This window comes from Macrotis lagotis, chromosome X, assembly GCF_037893015.1.
Source record: "Macrotis lagotis isolate mMagLag1 chromosome X, bilby.v1.9.chrom.fasta, whole genome shotgun sequence".
NCBI lineage: Eukaryota > Metazoa > Chordata > Mammalia > Peramelemorphia > Peramelidae > Macrotis > Macrotis lagotis.
This window is the reverse complement of record NC_133666.1, coordinates 409,787,236-409,808,296: the sequence shown is the minus strand read 5'-3', so window position 1 is coordinate 409,808,296 and position 21,061 is coordinate 409,787,236. Positions and strand designations below refer to the sequence as shown.

General features: G+C 32.5%; 1 protein-coding gene across 1 annotated transcript in view; it reads left to right on the top strand.

Annotated features, from left to right (window-relative positions):
* Positions 1 to 21,061, top strand: part of PREX2 (phosphatidylinositol-3,4,5-trisphosphate dependent Rac exchange factor 2) — a 401,699-nt gene that overhangs the window by 104,173 nt on the left and 276,465 nt on the right. The window contains exons 2-6 of the mRNA XM_074202053.1: positions 7,253 to 7,324; positions 7,415 to 7,537; positions 11,029 to 11,133; positions 14,650 to 14,751; positions 19,967 to 20,137. Coding sequence (XP_074058154.1) covers positions 7,253 to 7,324; positions 7,415 to 7,537; positions 11,029 to 11,133; positions 14,650 to 14,751; positions 19,967 to 20,137 — 573 coding nt within the window. The remainder of the gene's footprint in view (positions 1 to 7,252; positions 7,325 to 7,414; positions 7,538 to 11,028; positions 11,134 to 14,649; positions 14,752 to 19,966; positions 20,138 to 21,061) is intronic.

The following is a 21,061-nucleotide window of genomic DNA, read 5'->3' as shown; positions in this document are numbered from 1 at the left end:
ATAAATTTTAACATGTTCCTTATTACAAGTGAGGAATCCAATTCTGTTCACAACCTTGAGATAGTTTCTCAGGATACAATTATGAAGTTCATGTTAGCAAAGTTCTTACAGTTTCATGTGGTATAAGTGGGGAATGAAACATCTAACCCAATATCTATGTTGTTTTGCATTAGTATGATATAGAGGGAAGAGCTTTTGATTTGGAATTAGAAGACTTGTGGGACTCAGGTTAAATTACTTAAACTTTTGAATCTATAAAATGAGACTAGCTGTTCTCTGTTTCACTCCAAAAAAAAAGTTATATTGTAGAAACACATGACTGGCATGTCTCACAATTAAATACTATGATCATTAGAATGAAAGATTATATTTGAAGGATTCTAAGGTCCTTTCCATTGTCAGATTCTGGTTATTTGATTAAAGTAAGTGAAAAGCAATGGAAATATAAGTCAGGTAAAACGTTATGAAATATTTGACTGAAGAAAGAGTGCTTTGAGTGGGGGCACTATCAAGGAAGGTGTCATGAAGATTTTAACAGACAGAAATAGAGTTGTTGGAAGAATCAGTTCCAGATATGGAGAATTATGTAAGTTAAGCCTTGAGATAGGGTTGAGCACTTGAGAACAAGGAAGTGTATGTGAAGTGAAAAGAAAATAAGATCAAGCTGAATAGAAAAAGTGGACTCAGATTGTAGATGGCCTTGAAAGACAATATAGGAGTTTATATTTAATCAGTGGCAATAGGGAGCTGCTATAATAATTTTTGGAGCAAATAAATGAGAGATGTTTTAGTAAGGCCATTTGTGAACTAGTAAAAGGATAGCTTGTAGTGAAGGAGAAATTAGATCCAGGATTATCAGTTAGGAGACTATTAAACAACTATAACTGAGTAGTTCAGAAATAGGGTAACAGTGGTTTTAATGGAAATATGACATAATGGACGGTATTACAGAAGTACAATTGGTAGGACTTTATTAACTGAGCACATTAGATGAGAAATGGAAGAAAATAAATGACCAAGATTTTTACTGGTTCAGACATTGAGAAATGTGAAAGTTATTTTGTGGGTATATGGGAACTTAGTTTTGGACATGTTAAGAATAAGTTTGAAGGATCAATGGAAAAATAATATTCTATATGCAGTGGAATTTTCAAGTGACAGGAATCATAAAATCACAGAACATAGGACAAATTGCATGAAACTGAGGGATAGATTGAAGAGAAAATGGAAGCAGGGAATTTAAACTACTGAAGCTTGGAAGTCCAGAACAGGTAACAAGACAGAAGTCAATGGAAAAGTGTTTAAAGAAAAGACCTGAGTATTTTTGTGGGTATTAGAATAAAGAACTAGAAGAGTGAGATGTGTGATAGAGAAAGGTCTCTCTCTATTTAGGCAAAGGGATCCAGGGGGCATGAGTAGTAAAAATAATCTCACTGACCTTTCCTGGGGACTGGACCCTTTCTCCTCTCCCCCATCATCCCACTTCTCAAAATTATTGGCTAATGCCTCCCTTAGATGCTATGCTAAGGAAATAGCCACCTATTGCGATTCTAATTAGAGAAATTAGTTGTAACTAATTACTGTATTTCTTGGACATGCAGGAAGAGGGGGATTCCAGATAACTTTTGAGATCTACCCATAACATGGGGTTTTTTTGTTCTTTTTTGCAAGGCACTGGGGTTAAGTAACTTGCCCAAAGTCACACAGCTAGGTAAGTATTAAGTGTCTAACATCAGATTTGAACTCAGATCCTCCTGACTCCAGGGCTGCTTTCTCTATCCATTTCACCACCTAACCATCCCTTATCCTGTTTCTATCAAGGGAGGAGATGGCCTTTTACCTAGCAAAGGGTTACATAGGCGACTGAGTCTTCTGATTAGAGAAATCATATTAGCACCTAATTCCCTGAATTATAAAGTCAAAATGAGGAAATAATTGTAGAGCACTTTTTTAAACCTCATAGCATTATATAGATATTATCATAATTACTTTTGTTGCTGTATTGCTATTACTATTGTTACTACTACTACTACTTCTATTTCTATGCTTCAACTACTGCAAGTACAATATATGATTTATACTGAAGTAATAGAAGGTAATCTCAGAAAGGAAGGTTCTAGCATCTGGGCAGAAAAGTCCTCCTATCAAAAATGAAATTTGAACTAGATCTTGAAGGAAATCAGGAAAACTAAGAGGAAGAAATGAGGAGGGAAATAACCAGTATAAAAGACCTGAGATGAAAGATGGAATGTTGAATTTAAGGAGCTACAAGTGGTTCAGTGTTGCTTCATTGTAGCATGCATGAAGGGAAGTACTAAGAACAAGAAGCCTGAAAAGAATAGATGAGATCAAATTATGAAGACTTCTTTACATGCCAAACAGAAAATTTATAATTGATGTTGGAGGCAATTGGAAGACATTGAAATTTATTGAGTAGGGCTAAAATGTGATTATATCTGTACTTTAGAAAACTTATTTTGGCAAGTAAGTGGAGGATGGGTTAGAGTGGAAATAGAAGTGAGACTGGGAGACCAATTAGAAGGCAATTGCAAAAATATAGACAGGAGATTAGAATTGAACTAAAATATTGACCATTTGATTAGAGAGAAGGGGATGTACTATAGAACTGCTGAGAAGGTGAGATTTAGCAGTAGACTTAATATATGGAATGAGGGAGAATTTAAAAGAAAGAAGATAATTGACAACAAACCATGATACCCCTTGAATAATGCCCTACCCCCCTATCCTTAGCTAACAGATTTTAATCAGCAATGGGGTAGACTTCTGAGGAAGACTTTCATTCTCATTATCCTTCTAAGAAGTCTAGATTAATCTTCTTTAACAGTTGTGATGACCAGAAAAGAACTAATACTTCCTTCATCCAGTGGTTTTTGTGAGCCCCAAGAACTAGTAAAACTGTCAGTGCCAAATGCTAGAGGAAATCGTTTTGATGACTTGGAATCTTGGAATGCTTTCAAAGGTAACCATCATGGGTATGCAACACTCACTGATTTGTACTCTGGATCTGTTTAAAAATTTAAAAAAAAAACCAAATGTGTATTTGTTTATGCACAACCATTCCAATTTTGTTTAATTTTATAGAAAAATCATGATATATAGGGTAGAGAACTGACTTCTAGACAACTCTCTAAAACTGTAAATTATGTACAGTTGCCAATCTGTATGATGGAGAGAATTTGCCCACTGGGAGTTTTCTACCCCAGTAATATCACAAAATATGACAAAAACGATTTCCTGAAGAAAAATATTTTATAAAGGAATAAATTCTGAATGAGTAAATCTTTGTTAAGAAAAAACCAACAACAACAACAACAAAAGAAATCTGGTACCTGAAAGAGCTATTCTGTATACTTAGTTTTTTCAAAAACAAAATTAAATTTGGAGATTTTTCTTTTGTAATATTCCTTTACTCCCCCATTTTCAGTTTGAAAGATAGTTCAGATAAAAACAATCCTTGCTCTCAGTTTGCTTACAGTCTAGGTGGACTTTTGTGCTTGGAGTTTCATACGTGGTTAAATGGTTAATGGTTAAAATGGTTAAATGGTTAAATGGTTAAATCTCAAAATGCAATTTAATTTAATCAATGATTTAAATTTCTTTTCACTTTTTATTCTTAAGTCTTAACTCCAAGTATGTATATTTATTCAACAAAATTGTAAAAAAAATACATACAACACTATTTAATGCTCTTTTAAGATCCTAGGACAGTCATTTGTCTTTAAAGCACTTTCCATTCTATTTTTTAGTGAAAAGGAGATTTTTCTTTTTAGTTTTTGCAAGGCAGTGGGGTTGAGTGGCTTGCCCAAGGCCACACAGCTAGGTAATTATTAAGTGTCTGAGGCTGGATTTGAACTCAGGTACTCCTGACTCCAGGACTGGTGCTCTATCTACTGCACCATCTAGCCACCCCACATGCAACTCTAATAACCATTATAGATTTTCCCTCTTTACCATCAAGATGAATTGTATCATTTAATTTAATACCATTTTTGTTTAAGGACAATCACATTGAGTACTGTTCAATTCTATTGACTAAACAATTTAATATGTAGCAATCATTAGAAATAGTGTAGTGCAATGGATATAAAGTCAGCTTCAGTGTCTGTCTTTCACATCTTCTTATGCTATACCCTTGACAAGTCAGTTATTTCTTAATGCCCTAAACTATCAGTTAGTTTACATGTCAAGTTGTAGTGTATACATATTTTCTTCATCTCAGAATTCTAACAGTGAAATCATAAATTTATTCCCCTGACTCCCTGCTGTTCTTTTCCTTATGTTCTAAACATTGTATTATGTGCTGGGAAAAAAAAACATGATGAAAGAGTCTCTGCATCCAATGAGCTTACAAATATGTATGCATCACTGTTAATTGGTCATACTTGCAAATGGAACCATACTTCTATTTAGCTTATTCTGAATAAAGAATCTTCTGTCTCTGTGATATTAGTAAAATTTAGTAGTTTAGATAGTTATCAGGTTGCTAAAATGGAAGAAATGCATAAGTTGTGGTTAGTAATTTTAGAGACTCCCTGAATGAATCAGGAATTCTCAGATTATCTTGTATAAGATATAAGTATAAAAAAGTCTAAGAATGGGTGTCTGGCAGATGAAAAGCCTAGAAGAACTAAAAAGAATTAAGGGGATCATTAAAGCTCAGCAAATCTAGAATTTAAAATTAGGGTTAGTTTTACTGGAGATAATAATGGACCTGGACTTTGATTTTACTTTTGAACCAACAGCTATTGGTGAGCCTAGAGAAGCAGGAAAAGCATTCCTGTTATCTTCCTCCTGATTATGTATCAATTTGAACTTTTCCCCCCTTCATTTGGTTTCTCCATAGTAAATCTGTGACATTCCTAGCTTTTCTTTTATATTAATCAGAGTGTGACCTTTAGCATATGCCTTCAGTAAAAACAAAGTGAGAGAAAAACAGTATGGAGTAAATTACAGATGGGGACAAATAATTCTGGTTTCTTATGAAAAAATGAAATATCTCATAACATGGACAAGCATAATAACTCTGAAAAACATGTGAAATCATTTTTTTTTAAAAAAAGAAACTCTAAAGATCCAGGGGAATACTAATATATGCACATATAACAAAGTAAGTGTTCTGTGTAGCTGCAACTCTTTATCTCTATGTGGTTTTGCATATCTTTCTCTGACCCATATGTCTCTATATAACTCTCTTCCTGATTCCTGTGGCTATAATCAGATTGAGACAACCAAAGCAATGAATTTCTGAGGGTCTTTTGGCTGTTTCTCTAATAAATAAAGTGATTGAAGGAGACAGAAAAATTCAAAGATGGGATAGGAAAGAAAAATATGGAAAATAAATGTTGAGACAAATGTTGGAATAAAGGAAGAGAAAAGGAAGTAGATTTCCATGGGAAGGTGGGGAGTGAGCTAAATCATTTCTTCCAAAATTGTTTATTTTTTTCTGGGTAATGCAAAGATAGTATAAAGTGGGTTTGACTTCATGCTTGGCTCTATAAGAAAAGGATAAATATATAGAATTTTGATCATGATGGAAATTTGCCTCACTTTAAATGACCAACCCACTACTTCAAGATCTGTTACTTCAATGATATGGGTATTAATTTATGCAGACAATAGCCCTTCCATACCTTCAAAGATGGTCTTCAGAAGTAATTCTTGAAATAAAAGAATGCAAAATTTAAGTAGAACATTATATTATATCATTTTAGAAATTATTACAATTTTAATTTGGAGATGTGCATAGGGAAATACTATGTTGAGTGGAGAGATAATTGAAACTGTACTTACATTTAAGATATTAAAATTCAAGATATTAAAATTGTTCTTTGGGAGAGACTTTGGAAAGAAAAATAATTATAATATTAGTCGTAGTTTGTCTAATTCTTTAGAATCATAGCTATCTTCTTCTCTAACATATAGGTTTTTTCCACAAAACCTACATGAAAAATCTTGTGATGTTTGAACAATTTTTTTATGATTTTCTTTGCATTTATCAACAATGTACAATTTTAAGCAAATTGAATTCAACTCTTGGGAAATTCTAACAAGTTTTTTTAAGTTGAGCAAAAAAGGTTTCATGTTTTTAAGTAGGAAATTGTGTGGGATATATTGTTGTGCAATTAAACAAGGAAGGACATGGTTTATTTGGGCTAGTTTAAACATTCACTTTATCTTGTCTCTATTTATCATACCATTACTTTAAATTTTAATTACTTTAATGCCTTGCTCAAGGTTCTGGCCCCCATTTTATATGAATTAAAAATGGCTGTGAAATCTTTAAAAAATGTTTTATGTATTGTCAAATTTTTCTTTACTTTTTTATTTTTTTGAGTTCTTACTTGTCTATCATATGGTTGATTTGCATTATGAATTTGGCATGTAAGTCAACATGTTATAGCAAGACTTTATAGACATTTCCAAGTACATAATTTTGCTATGTATGTATGAGGAAAATAGACAATAAACTATGCTTACAATTACTTAATTACTTAAAATTGTTTCTGCATGACAGTTACTAGTTAGGCAATGTCAGAGAAGTTTGTCTCTTCTTTCAGAGTTCATATATCTAAATTCACATAGTAATTTGAACTATTTCAATAATTCCATAGCAGTTTTCAAATAGAGGAATCAGTGTTTTCTTGCAGCATTTCATCTATTAAAATCATTTACATCAGGAATTCTAAGAGTCTATGGATAGTTTTTAGAAGATGCATAAACTTGGAAGGGGAAAATGCATCTTTATTTTCAACTACCTTTAACTTATGTGATGAAACTGAGAAAATGATTCAAATATTCTGGATTTGTATCAGTAATCATTGCATATAAGAATAGTGAATGTTGTATGTGGTAGATCACCAGGATTCTTTGGATTAATTTCTTTTGAATTCCTTGAAAAGAGAGAGAGAATTGTGATGGAAAATTTAATTTTTATCTGTTCTTTTGTTTCTGCCTCTATACTTTGAAAGTCTTTAGGAATGAAAAACTATGCAAATGTTCAAACATGTATAAAAATAACCTGTAAAATTTGTTCTTAAAAATTGTTATTTTTATTAAAAATAGCCAACTGTTTGAAAATGATACAGATTTATAAAATTTAACTTTAAAATGTTTTTGAAATGTAGAGTGTCCCAAAAGAACTTTTTAAACTCTAAGGTTTTAGGACTATATTTGACATCGCAGCACATAACTCAATACTATCATAATAATATGTCTTTTTGTTTCCATTAAGGCCTTTTTGCACCGAATGATCCAGTGTGCAGCATCAAAAGTTGATAAAAATGTTACAGAAGAAACCGTGAAGGTGAATGAAAATTGACATGAACATTTCTTTCTTTTCTTTCTATATGTTTGCCTATTTTCCTTTCTTACTCATTTGTTTCTTTATTTACAGATGCTTTTTTCAAACATTGAAGATATACTTTCAGTTCATAAAGAATTCCTCACTGTGGTAGAAGAGTGTTTACATCCTGAACCTAATGCTCAACAGGAAGTGGGGACCTGCTTTCTTCACTTTGTAGGATATTTCTTCATATGGTTTTCTGTTTATCTTAAGTATTTGTTTTCTTTTATTTCTTTGTGGGGGGGATGTCTTGGCATAGAAGCATGAGCAGATTAAGTATGGAAACTGAAATCAGATACCAATGATTCAAGGTCTTTTAAGGCTAATGGGAACTTGCACTCATAGCCAGGAAAAAGACTACCTCACATCATTTTATTCAATGAAGAATAAACAGCTCCTTTTTTAAAAACAAGTTAGTATTTAGCATCCTCTTAGCTTTGAACTCTAATGAATATTCAAGCTACTCATCATGAATAGATTTTTATGTTTCATTAAAACATAGGGAACTTGTCTTTTCAACTGGGAAATCCTCACTCCATTGGAGTCTGGATAAACCTTTTCTTCCTCTGGGTGTTTTCTTGGAAAATGACATGTCACGAGCCTTCTAGCAAGGTCACAAACATTGCAAAACTAGTGCTTCCAAATTTTTCATGTGCCCTCTTTTGAAAATTTCTCAAAAATGAGTAATTAATTAACAAAGGAGCAGAAAAAAGCACTCTTGTTGATCTTATTTTATTAGTTCATTCCTTCTTTCATTCAACCAACATTTTTGAGTGCACATTTCAGTTACATATATAGTATGATGATCATTTTCATCACTTCTATATAAGATCCAAAATTATTCAAACAAAAGACAGGCAAAACAAAAAAAGCTACCTGTTGAATTAAAGGGGACTATTTTCAAACCTAAGGCTTTCCATGATTAAATAAAAACCACAATGCAGCTCCTCAAAATGTAAATTTTAAGTATTTCTACAAATTGGAGATTTATTTTATAATTATGTTGGGGTCCAGAGTTAAATATAATGCTACACAGATCATTACATAAAGTGTGTGGTCACAGCAGTTTGTAATTTTATTATTTTCTTTAAAGAAATTGGTACCATTTCTAAATAAATGAATTGCATAGCTTTTCTGTGTTGTTGTTATCATTCTTTACAAAGTACTTTTCTAGGGAAGATAATATGGAAGGAACAAAGAATCAACACAATCCTTTTATTTCTTCCCTTATATTGGAAAGGATTAGTTTCTTGGGAACAAGAGGGGCTATCTTTGCTAGAAACTTCTGCCTATTTTATTAACCTAGACTTTTACAGCAGAAACTTATTTTGTCGTACATAAGCAGTTTTGCCTTATAGAGTAACCACAGAGGAGTAGCATAAATGGAAGCCACTGATTTGGGTGCAATGCCTTTTTTTTACAATGTCTTTGGCATTCAATTTTTCAAGAAAGTGGAGGAATCCCAGATAATGATCCTATGCCTGTGTTGGGGGGTACATGTATCCCATTCTTTCAGTAAAAGTGTATAGATAGGGAGCCGATCACATTTTACTACTGATGAAAATATTATCTAATATTTTGAATCAGAAAATATGTTCTAGCATCTTTATTTTGCTGCAAACTTCCCATATTCTGTTTTAAGGGATCATATTTTCTTTGTTAGATGTTTGCTATACTTTGAAAAATAATTTAAAGTTAATCTTTTAAAAATCACCCCATGGGCATTTAATTCATAGTGCATGCAGGGAATTATGCCTTATGCTATGAGGGATTAAAAATAAAGACATAGTTCCAATTCTCAAGGAGTTCATTTTTTCATATAACATGCTTTTGGATTGGATAATCTCTGAACTTTAAATTCTATGATGTCTTGATTCTTCATCTATATTTCGTTTCATCTTACATTATCATATCCATAAAGAGTAAAATGAACATTGAAATTTTATAGAAAGATAAATTTTATCTTAAAAACTGATTGTTGTAATTAATTCTGAACCTGTACTGAATAATATAGTTCATGGTGTAAGAATGCTTTTCTGAAAAATAAGAATTTAAAAAAAAGAATTTTCAGTACAAAATGATCATAATTCACTTTATATGGCACTTTCAAGTTTGCAAAATACTTTATACATGTTATTTAATCCTCATCACAACTCTCTATAACTTTGCTCCCATAATTTACAATATTAAAAATGTTTTGTTACTATATATGGTTAATTTATGCTCAAAGTTAACTCAAAGTGTGGCTTTTATTAGAAATCAAATACATAACATTTTCTTCGAAAATAAATAATAGAAATACTTTAAAATATAGGAATGATAGAATTTATAATAGAAAAAAGTTTTTAACTGTCTTAACTTAATTTACAAATGAACTTTAGGGAAATGATTTTAAAGGCAAAGTAATTACATTGCAGCCCATGTGTAAATTTAGGGTAGATATTAACTAAATCCCAAACAGACCTGAGAAAAGTTAGTAAATAGCAACTTTGTTTATTTCTTATTCCAAGAAAGATGTGAATTAGACTTTTTTATAAGAAAAGTCAGTTTATTCTAAAAACTGATATTTGTTAAATAAGGGCAGCTGGGTGGCACATTGAATAGAGCACTGATCTTGGTATCAGGAGACTGAGAATTCAAATCACACCTCAGCTCTTGACACTTACTAGCTCTGTGACCTTGGGCAAGTCATTTAATCCTGATAATCTTGCATCCAGGGTCATTTCCAATTGTCCTGATTCATATCTGGCCACTGGATCCAGATGGCTCAAGAGGAGAAAGTGAGGCTGGTAACTTAGCACAGCTCCCCTTACTCAAATTCAATGTCACCTCCCTGATGCTGTGGTCTTCTTTGAGAATGAAGGACAAAAATTATTATTATTGTTATTATTATTATTATTATTATTATTATTATTATTATTATTATTACTATTACTATTTTGGTAAATATCTGAATGGATTTTAGAGAAGATAATTTTCAAAATTCTATCTTATCAGAATCACAGTTTCCTTTCTCTCCTTTTATCATTACTTTATATCCATAGGTAGTCTCTGCTCCAGTGACATTGAAACACTCCTTGCCCCTTTCTTAATATTCCCTGAGTCCTTTTATATTCATGCCTTCTTTCTTATTTTATTCTCTCTACTGAGAATATTTTTCTTCCCTGTCTTCTTGATGAATTCCTACCATTCCTTTAAAAGTCCAGTTCAAATACAACCTTCTCCAGAAGCTCTCTCCTGTTGTCCCTTAGTTATTAATGAACTTGCCTCACCGACATGTCTTAGCATTTTGTTTCTCTAATGTATTTATCATGTGATACTAGCTATTTTAATTTTCTGTGCTCCTCTATCTCACTTATAGATTATAAGCTCAACAAGTTCAGGAAGCCTTCTGATTTAAACATTGTATCTAAATTTTGTTCTTTCCCCAAAAAACATTCTCTGCATATAGTAACTACTTAAGAGAAATTGTTGAACAAATGACTATAAATGATTCAGAGATTAGATTGGGCACTTTTCTTCCTGTGTGTGTGTAAGATGTGTGTTTTATATATATATATATATATATATATATGTCTATATCTATATACACAAGTATCTTTAATATACATGTTAAAATAAGAAATAATGAAGTAACCATAATTTCTCCTTAATTATATTTGTAGAAAGATAAATTTCGTATCTATGATGAATACTGCAGTAACCATGAAAAAGCACAGAAACTGCTTCTTGAGCTTAATAAAATAAGAACTATACGGACATTTCTTTTGGTACGTATATTTTTTAACCCATTTTTATAGTCTGTGATGTCTTGAAGAGCTAACTGAAAATCAGGATAAATCAATACCTGAATGTGAAAACCGGTTTTAAAAGAGTGGGTCACATACCTTATTCCTTCTAAGAAGTTCCTGTCTTTATATGAATTTTCAGAAGTAAAGGTTGAGATAATTATGGAATCTTCCCCCTCTTGGCTGATTTTGGTTGGGTTCTGAAAGACAAAACAAATTCTTAGAGGGAGAAAGAACACTGTCTATCAAAATCCGGCATTCTTTTTTGTCCAATTCCTCAGAATTTAATTTAATTTGGCCTGTCTTCTGTCAAGGACAGGAAGGAAGAGTCAAATAAATGGAGGGTGTGGTAGAAAAGAAATATGAAGATTGACTTTTCCTCTTTCAATCAGCAATGTCATAGTAAAAAAAAAAAATGCCTGTTGAGGTTACCTTTGGATATTACAGACAAAATGGAAAGACTTCTTACTTTACAATATTTACTGCCAACCTAAGCTTTCTTTGCTTTTTCAAAGACAAGACACTGTATCCTAACTCCATGCCTTTTCAATATCTGGAATTCTCTCCCTACTATCCCTGCCTTCACTTTTCCCCAGTCTCTACCAGGTCATAGCTAAAAATACTACTTCCTATAAGAAGCTTTTCCTGGTTCTCCCTTAATGACTTCCCTCTGAAATAATTTTCACTTTATCCTGTATATTATGTATCTTTCTTAAACAGATTTATTTTTGCCTTGTTTTCATTATTGGATTGTGAGTTCCTTGAAGGTAGGGACTTTGTGTGTTTGTGTGTATGTGTGTGTGTGTGTGTGTGTGTGTGTGTGTGTGCATCTCCAGCACATAATACAATGACTTGTACATAGAAAGTGCTTACTCAGTGTCTGTTGACTTTGAGAACATTGGTAGACTAAGGCAAGAGTTCCTTAGAAAGGGTGACTAATTACTTAGTGATGTTTTCTGAAATTTTGAGACTGTTTTCACAGTGATTTGATTAACCAACTGAGAAATTAATTTTATGTTGTTGGTAGTCCTGGACTATGTTTCAGACCAAATTTAATTATTATCATTTAATTATATTTAAACATTTTGCTGAAGGATGGCAGGTTTAGATTGTTTTGCTGCAAGGTAGAATGTAAAGTGCAATGACCTGGGTTTTTGGGAAACCAGAGTTCAGTGTACAACTCTCATGAGCTAGAAGTTTGAGATTAATTAAGCAAGTCACTCATCTCAGTAATTCATTTCCCTCTTCTATAAAACTGGAATAATAATAATAATACCCACCTTAAGAGACAGAGTGATATAGTGAATAGAAATGATGTAGAGTTAGCCTTAGAATCAGAATGAATGCTTCTTACACACATTGGTTTGATACAGAGCAAGTTACTCAGCTCCCATGTCCCTAGTCAACTCTCTTAGACTAATATTTGCAGAATAATTTTGATATGCTGGTTAAGGGAAATTCTGTTGCAGAAGATCCTTATGCAGATGTGTCAAACTCAACCTTTGGGATCAAAAAAAAAACTTCTGAGTGACTGCATAGTAAGCCCGAACCAGATTATAATGTGTTCAAGAAATGCTTAAGAAAGAAGTAAAAATGTAGCACAGTACAGGTAAGGTAAATTTGTGATTTTTCTAAGTCTATTTGTGCTCTACAGGGTGTGTGTTAACTAGGTTGTGCAGTGGAGAGATGTTTGGATTGGGAGTAAGGAAGACAGGTTTGAGTACTACCTGAGACAAATCATCACATAAGTTCTTAGCTTCAGTTTCTACATCTGTAGAGCGGACATAATAGTACTAAATTCAATGACTTCTTATAAGAATCAAATGAGGGAACATATGTAAGGTATTTTGTAAACCTTAAAGCAATATAAGTAGTAACTGTGTTACCTATTACAATACTCCAGTACTTCTCACTGTGAATTAGATGTTGCTTTTCCTTAAATGAACATTCATGTATATGTGTGTGTGTGTGTGTATTTGTTTTTGTTTTAAAGTCAATTGTGGTTTAGTCATTTTTTATTCTTGTCTGACTCCTCAAGACCCCAATTTGGAGTTTTCTTGGCAGAGATACTAGAGTGGTTTGCCATTTCCCTCTACAACTAATTTTGCATGAGGACACTGAGGGTTAAGGCACTTGCACAATATCATTCAGGTAGCAAGTCTGAGATCAGATTTGAATTCACTAAAATAAGTCTGATTCCAGGCTCAGTATTTTATCCACTGCACCATCTAGCCCCGTTTAAAGTCAATAGCTTCGGCTAAACTTTTTATGTATTTTCTTCTTTCATGGATGCCATGAAACAGATCTACACAAACTGAGGTTGGTAGAAACTTTCTTAACTCAAATTTGTGATTTTGAGGATTATAACATTTCCAAGACATAAATATGAACACTTCGTAATTTATTCTACTTAAATATCTTTGGTGGATCTCTGTTATTACTTTGATAGCCCTATGATTTCCACCCTTAAACTTATTGCACATTATTCACATTATATCTCCAACCAAACTGAGATATTTCATTAATTTGATATTTTGTCTCTTACAATGAACATTGTTCAAGTCCCTTGCTTCTTTCAAGGTTTACCTCAGTGCCACTTCTTAAAGGAAAGTTTTCCTTATATTCCCAGTCCCTTACTCTCTCTCATGAAATTACTTTGTGTGTATATGCACACACACACACACACACACACACACACACACTCACACACACACACACACACATGGATGCACAATACTAGCTACCTTTAAGGGCCAAACCTTTTTGAATATGATCACATATATGTGGACATATTTTATTTGTTCATGGACTATAATCACTTTGAAGATATGGGCTACTTCAGTTTTCACTAGAGTCCTCAGATACTAGTATAATACTTGTAGTGGTTGATGTTTGGTAAGCTTTTGTTGAATTGAATTCTAAAACTTTAGGAATTGTTTTTGTTCATGACCCTAGCAATTCATAATCAGTGGAGGACACATTGCTTTAATCAAATATTGCATAAGAAGATAATTTTATTGTATATATTGTTTTAGTCTCTTAATTCATGGTTCACTGAACAGGTCATGAAAAAAACGTGTGTATAGAACACAGTTTATATATGACTGGTTAATAAAGTATTTTAATTTCCAACTAGACTCAGCCTGGAAATATTTGTTATACTGATTGCATCACTTCTTTGGACCTCAGTGTCCCCATGTTTAAAGACTAAGGGTTGAATTGAATGACCTCTAATGCCTGTTCTTAACAAATTCTATGATTAAAAAATCAATAAATTTAGTTTGTCTGTGACTATGAGCAATATCTTAGCTTATATAAGTGGTATAAAACACACAAATTCTCTTTTCAAAAATTCTTTGTGATTGAATATATTCTTTATAAAGAAAGAAGTCACACTTCCTCTTGTGGTTTCACAAATTTTCCAGAGAATTTTAGAGTAATGGAAAATTTTATGGCCTCAGAATTTGACAATTCACTTATTTATTATTCTTGTCCTAGAACTGTATGCTACTTGGAGGAAGGAAGAATACTGATGTTCCACTGGAAGGATATTTGGTGACACCAATACAAAGAATTTGCAAATATCCTCTCCTTTTGAAGGTATTTATATGTTTATTTATTTGGACCTCATTTCCTTACTTTATGATCGTATTTTAATTCCATTTGACAGTAGCAGTTCTGCTCAGCCAGACAAGATTCTGCCACAGTTGATGTCAAAAAGGGTGAATATTTAAGCATTACACTAAAAATTACAACAACTAATGAACATAAGCTTTTTAGTCCCATATGTAGGAAGGAATTCTCTTTTAGAATTGAAACTCCTTACTAAATAGGCATTGCCTCACATGAGACTTAGGAATGAACATTGTTTCCCACAACATTCAGGGCCATCAACGGTTGTCTTGTTATTGAACTCTGACGACTTTGGAGGAGAAAATGAGGCTCACTTCACTCTAATTCACCTGCAAGTCAAGATATCAATCTTGATATCATTGGTCTTCTTTAAGAATGAAGGATGAGCGATAGCTTTGGAGATATTGCAGGGTCCCTCCCCCCCCAGACCAAAATAATAAAATGAATATTGAAAAAACAGGAGTCACATGACATTTTTTATTTCTATACATATATATTATTTTTACACTATACAGAAGTCTATTAAATGTACAGTAGTATTATGTCTAAATATATTTATAGAGAGATATATAAATATAAAATAATTAAAATACTTGATTGCTAAAAATTCTTAATTGAAATATTTTTTGCTAAAAATTTCTAGTCATCATCTGATGGTTATGACTCAAGCAAGTTATAAACTTTTTATTGGTAGAGTGTCTTGTTTTAAGGATGATGGTTGTTTACTGATCAGGATGGTGGTTGCTGAAAGTTAGGGTGGCTAGCAATTTCTTAAAATAAGACAGCAATGAAGTTTTACTCCATTGATTAGCTCTTCTTTTCATTGGAACCTTTAGAGGTCATTGTAGAGGCCTAATTTCTAAATTCTTGTCACTTAAGGAAAGGGAGCCCCAAGGAGAGGGAGGGGGGGAATGGCCAGTACTTTAACAAGTTTGAATGTCAGTATGATTAAGTACAGACAAAATTCTGTAGGAATAAATAAAAAGTATTATATTTGGATTCAAAAGATCAGCTTACCTAGTAAAAGATAAAAAAAGTTATGACTATGTAGCAGTTTCTGTGAAAAAAATCTAAGGGATTTATTGTCCCTAAATCTCAGTGGGAATAAATAATGTGACCTGTCAGTCAGAAGAATTATCAATATGATTTCATTGTTAATATGAGCATAGGATCCCAAGACTAGGGGAAAAAATGATGTTTTTTTATCTCAGATCAGACCACAACTGGATTACTGTATTGTTTTAGGCAGATATTTAGGAAAGAAATTGGCAAATTAGAATATATCAGAAGGCAGGCAATCGGGATTTTGATATGCTTTTAGATAATCTTACATGATCAGAACTACTTTAAAGAATAGGAGCTATTTAATGTGGAGAAGAGAAGAGTTAGGAGGATAATGGCGGTTTGCTTCAAGTACTTGAGATGTCACCTGGGGAAAAAAATGAGATTTCTAATACTTGATCCTAGAAGGCAGCCCTAGGAATAGTGGGTACAATTTCAAGAGGTGGTTTTTTGACTCCACAAAAGGAAAATTTTCCTAATTTGTTGAGTTATCCAAACTTTGGATGAACTGACTTGGAAAGTAATGGATTACTTTAATTAGAGGTTTTCATATTGGGGTTGGAAAACTATTTGTTGTTAATATTGTAGAAAGGATCCTGAGTCTATATATTAGACCAAATTATCTTGAATGTCCTATTAATTCAGATTTTATGATGAATAGTTTTGGACATGTTGATTTGGAGGTGCTAGTGTGTTATTAAAATAGAGCTATTTAACAGGAAATTGCAGTTGTAGAACTAGAGCTCCAAAGTGAAGATAAAGATTTGAGCACTATCTATTTTTGAGTAGATTTAGTAAATTTAAGCCATGGTGTTGAATAAAATAATTAATGGATTAAAGAAACAGAAGAAAAGAAGAAAAAATGAATATTTAACAAAATTAAAGGAAAAAAAAGAATAGAATTTTGGTTTTTGATGGTCATGTTTTGGGTATGAGAAAAATTTTAAGAGGAAAGAAAAGGCAGATAATTTTTGGGCAGAGAATAGTATTCTTTTTTAAAAATGGAACACAGAGATTGAATCCATTGGATAGTGGTGAACAGTGTAATGGTTGTTATCCTTCATAATCAAAGAAGACCAGAATGACATCACCATATCAGATCAGTCTGCCTGACTAGCTTATCAAACCAATACAAGCTTGGAAGATTCTATCATAACTTGGATCCAAATAATCTGTTTGAACATTTGTATGTCTATATGAACATAGAGATGTCTCTAGATTTGCATATCTCATGTTTCTTTTGCAATACTGCAAGTCTATTTTGCTCATAGGGCACAGTTACCTTCTTTGGTATGAATACACCATTCTGAAACTTCCTGTGTCAGTGTATTCTATGCCTCATAGTACATTCCAAAGTTCTTGAGAGAGACCTTGAGAGTGCACTTGCACCACTTCTTCTGACCTCTGTTTGAGTGCTTACCTCATGTTAAAGCTCTGTAAAATTAGGCTGATGATGCTTGAGGCAAACATACATTTGTCATTCAAGGAAGATGAAGACAGAAAAATTTATTAGATTTAGAAATGTGAAGATAATGAGCTAAGCAACTCTTAAATGTTATTACAATTGAAGGGATAGAAGTCATTCTTCCAGTGATTGAAACATGAGTACAAGCAGTGACTATAAAATATTTTTATTAATATTTGTTCAAAGATAGGATGATAGGGGCAGCTAGATGGCACATTGGATAGAGAACTGACCCTGGAGTCAGGAGGATCTGAGTTCAAGTCCTCAGACAGTTAATTATTGCCTAGCTGGGTGACCTTGGGTAAGATACTTAACCCCAATGCCTTGCAACACCCCCCCCCCCAAAAAAAGATAGGATGATAAATTGAGGGAATACTGCACCTGAGAGAAGATTTTTGCTTTTGTTGTTTTGGTTCCTTTAGGATAAGGGGAGACATTAGTTCATTGGCAGCTCAGAAAGCAAGGAATCAATAGAAAGGAATACATTAAGGATTCACAAAAGGGAAGACATAACTGATGGGGGTAAAAGTCTCAAAGGAAAGTGACATAATTGGCTTCAAGAGTACTAAGGAAGAAATTAACTCTTGGCAAAACAGAAGGTTAATCTTCACAAGAGTCACTGATTTTTTGTCCATTTTGTGTCAGATACCATGACTTAAACATGAATTTTCTATGTAGAAAAGAACTTTTATTAAGACTTCTGGTCTCACTAAAGAGAGGTCTTATTCTTCTACTTTTACAGTAAACTGAAACAATACAGAAAAAATACAAAATAGAAAATAGAATAATCTTTTTTCACAGAATAGATTTTTTTATTTTATAGTTTATAGATTTCCCCAGGTGGAATCATCTTCATAATTCTTATAAGTATCTCAACGTTCTCCCATATGCCTCACTCATCATATAGTTTTCAGAACTAAAGTATTCCTCCCTAAGTACCATTCCCCTTTATATGATACCTCTCCATTAGGATGAAAACTCTCTGAATACAGAGGCTGTCCTTGTTTTTGTTTTTGGGTTTTTTTTGCATTTCTGACCCAACACTAAGCAGCATTTAAAAAAAATACTTTTTCATTTATTCATTTATCATCCATGCATTTGTTCATGCTATGATAATATTCTCTCTATAAGCATGGTCCTAAAATCTTTTTGGTTACCTTTCAAATTTCTAGGAAAAACTGCATGGTTTGAGTTGCAAAGACTAGCTTCATTTGTGGAAACATAAATTCTGGGGATTGACACAGTGTATTTTTCATGGGAAGTAATTATATTCCTGGCAAAGGATCATGACTACTCTATCCTTCCAATTTTTGCTGCCTACATCAGAAAAACTCCATATTCTTTCAAGGGCTAACCATACAGTCTCTTCATTCAGTAGCATTTTGGACATACTGGACCCATTTCCCCACAAGATATATAGGTAGCCCATGATTGACATTCAAGGCTCAGCACTTTCATATTCAGCTCTGCCAAACTCACCAGGCCTGAGAATGGTAAAGCCTGAGAATGTTCTGATAAAGCCTGAGATTTTCTTTTATGGTATGATGATCTATTGCAAGTTTTAAAAAATTATGTTGATAATGATGTAATATGTTTTCCTCTGGTGTTAGCTTTTCAGAACAGAGTGTGAACATTCTGAACAGAGGGTCAAAGTTGATGGCAAAATTTTGAACAATAACAGAACATAAAAGAATGTGTTCTGAGAACTGCATATTTTCCCACTGTATTTTGGGGGGGGATTTTTTAGTGTCTCTTTTTCTCTTTTATAAAAAAAAAATAATGCCTCATATGTGTCTTATAAAATTGTGTTAGTAATATAATGATAGCATTTGTAGTAAGAAAACAAATGACTAATTAAAAGACAATGTGGTCACAACTGTCTAGACAGTGGGTGAAGATGTTTAACTTTGTCCCTTTAGAAAACAACGAAAGTCTTTTATTTTATTTAAATAATTTGAGATTATTCTAATTATGACATTTTGAATAGTAAATTATGAACACAATTCAGAAGAGTTCTTGCATGAGGCTCATTCTTATGTAGTATATGTTTATGTGTATTCTAGAGACTTGTAGACAATAACAAAGGACTTCTATTACAGTATTGAGTTATAATAAGTTTTTCAGCTGTATTTTAAGAAAATTATATTCCTTTCTTTGTAGTAGATGAAAATGATTTTTTGCTTCTTTAGCATTTTTAAAAAGTAAAATAATTTTTTTTACATTTAAAATGCAGGTCTGTTGGTCTGTGATTTATTTCACATTATGCTTTTATATTATAGAGAAATATCAGCATATCATTCAATTTCATATTAATTATATATATATATTTATAAATTCAATGATTGCATATAAAAGAGTCCCAGTTTCCAGGTAAAATAATTTGAAGGTCCCAGTAAGGATGAGGATCAATATTAACTTTTGAAAATTACATTAACACTGATGAAGAGAAAAAAATGGAAAAAATGTATCATGATAATATTTATTCACATAGTGGAAATTGTATTTTTGTACTTTTTTCCTCTGGGAAGCTATGATATTATTCCATCAATGAAAATAGCTCTAATGATCTTTTCAGTTTCTGCTTCCTACTCAATTTGAACCTGCTGTACTGGAAAACCCAAGATCAAAGAGTGATTTATTTTTGTGTATAAACAGGAGTTGCTGAAACGAACTCCAAGGAAACACAGTGACTATGCAGTTTTGATGGAAGCCCTCCAGGCCATGAAAGCTGTTTGTTCCAACATAAACGAGGCCAAGAGACAGATGGAAAAATTAGAAGTCTTGGAGGAATGGCAGTCACATATTGAAGGCTGGGAGGTACAGTCATGATTCATATATAGGAACTGGAGACTGAGGTCTCGTGGCAAGTTTAAAAGAAGTACAGTCAAGTATACAATACTTTATGTAGTACGTTGATATTTGGTGTCACCGTTATTTTTGGTTTGGTGAATGTTTCTTGTCTCCTGTACAAGTTACCATGCATGATCCCTAACCTACAATTTCTTTATGTAAAAAATGACAAATATTTTCTTTCTCCTGTCTACATTTGTTTACATAGGAATCTATGTTTAAAATTCAGTGAGGAGAAGGGAAACAAGTTTGACTTTTTTTCTAGGAAGTTTCATTCAGAGACCTTTCAAATTAGAAATACACTTTTGGATCCAGTTCCCAGAAAAAGAATTAGAGAATTCAGTTGCCCACAGAAATACTACTAAGATCTTTAGTTTCCTGAACTATGAAATGAAGAGATTGAAGAAAATGACCGCCCAAGTTTGCTTCCAACTTCAACATCTTTTGATTGATTCATTTTAAGGAGATTTTTTTTAAAAAAAGTTAAAAAAATTAATATTTAATGTCTGTTAGATGTTTACAATTATAATTACTGAGAGGCATAGTTGTCTTGTTTCCATTAGGTTTAGCCTTATAAGGACAGTTATCTAAAATTTTACTTTTAATTGCTTTGATTTTCAACCTGCATAGGATTTGAAATTGTGCAATCCTTGCTTTTCAGTAAATGAGCCACTTTGAAACATAATATTATTGATGATAATAATTTTTAGTGTGTTTTCAGTTAAGTGTTATAGCATAGTTGTATTTTTCGAAGAGCATTGTTTTTCTTCGCAGGTTTTCATAGTTATTTGTAAATTATCCAAAAAAGTTTTCCACTCAGTTATGCAATGATGTCTATATATGTACAACCTGAGGAAATTATAGAGAACTGTTAATGAAGAGCATGGATTTAGTGATGGA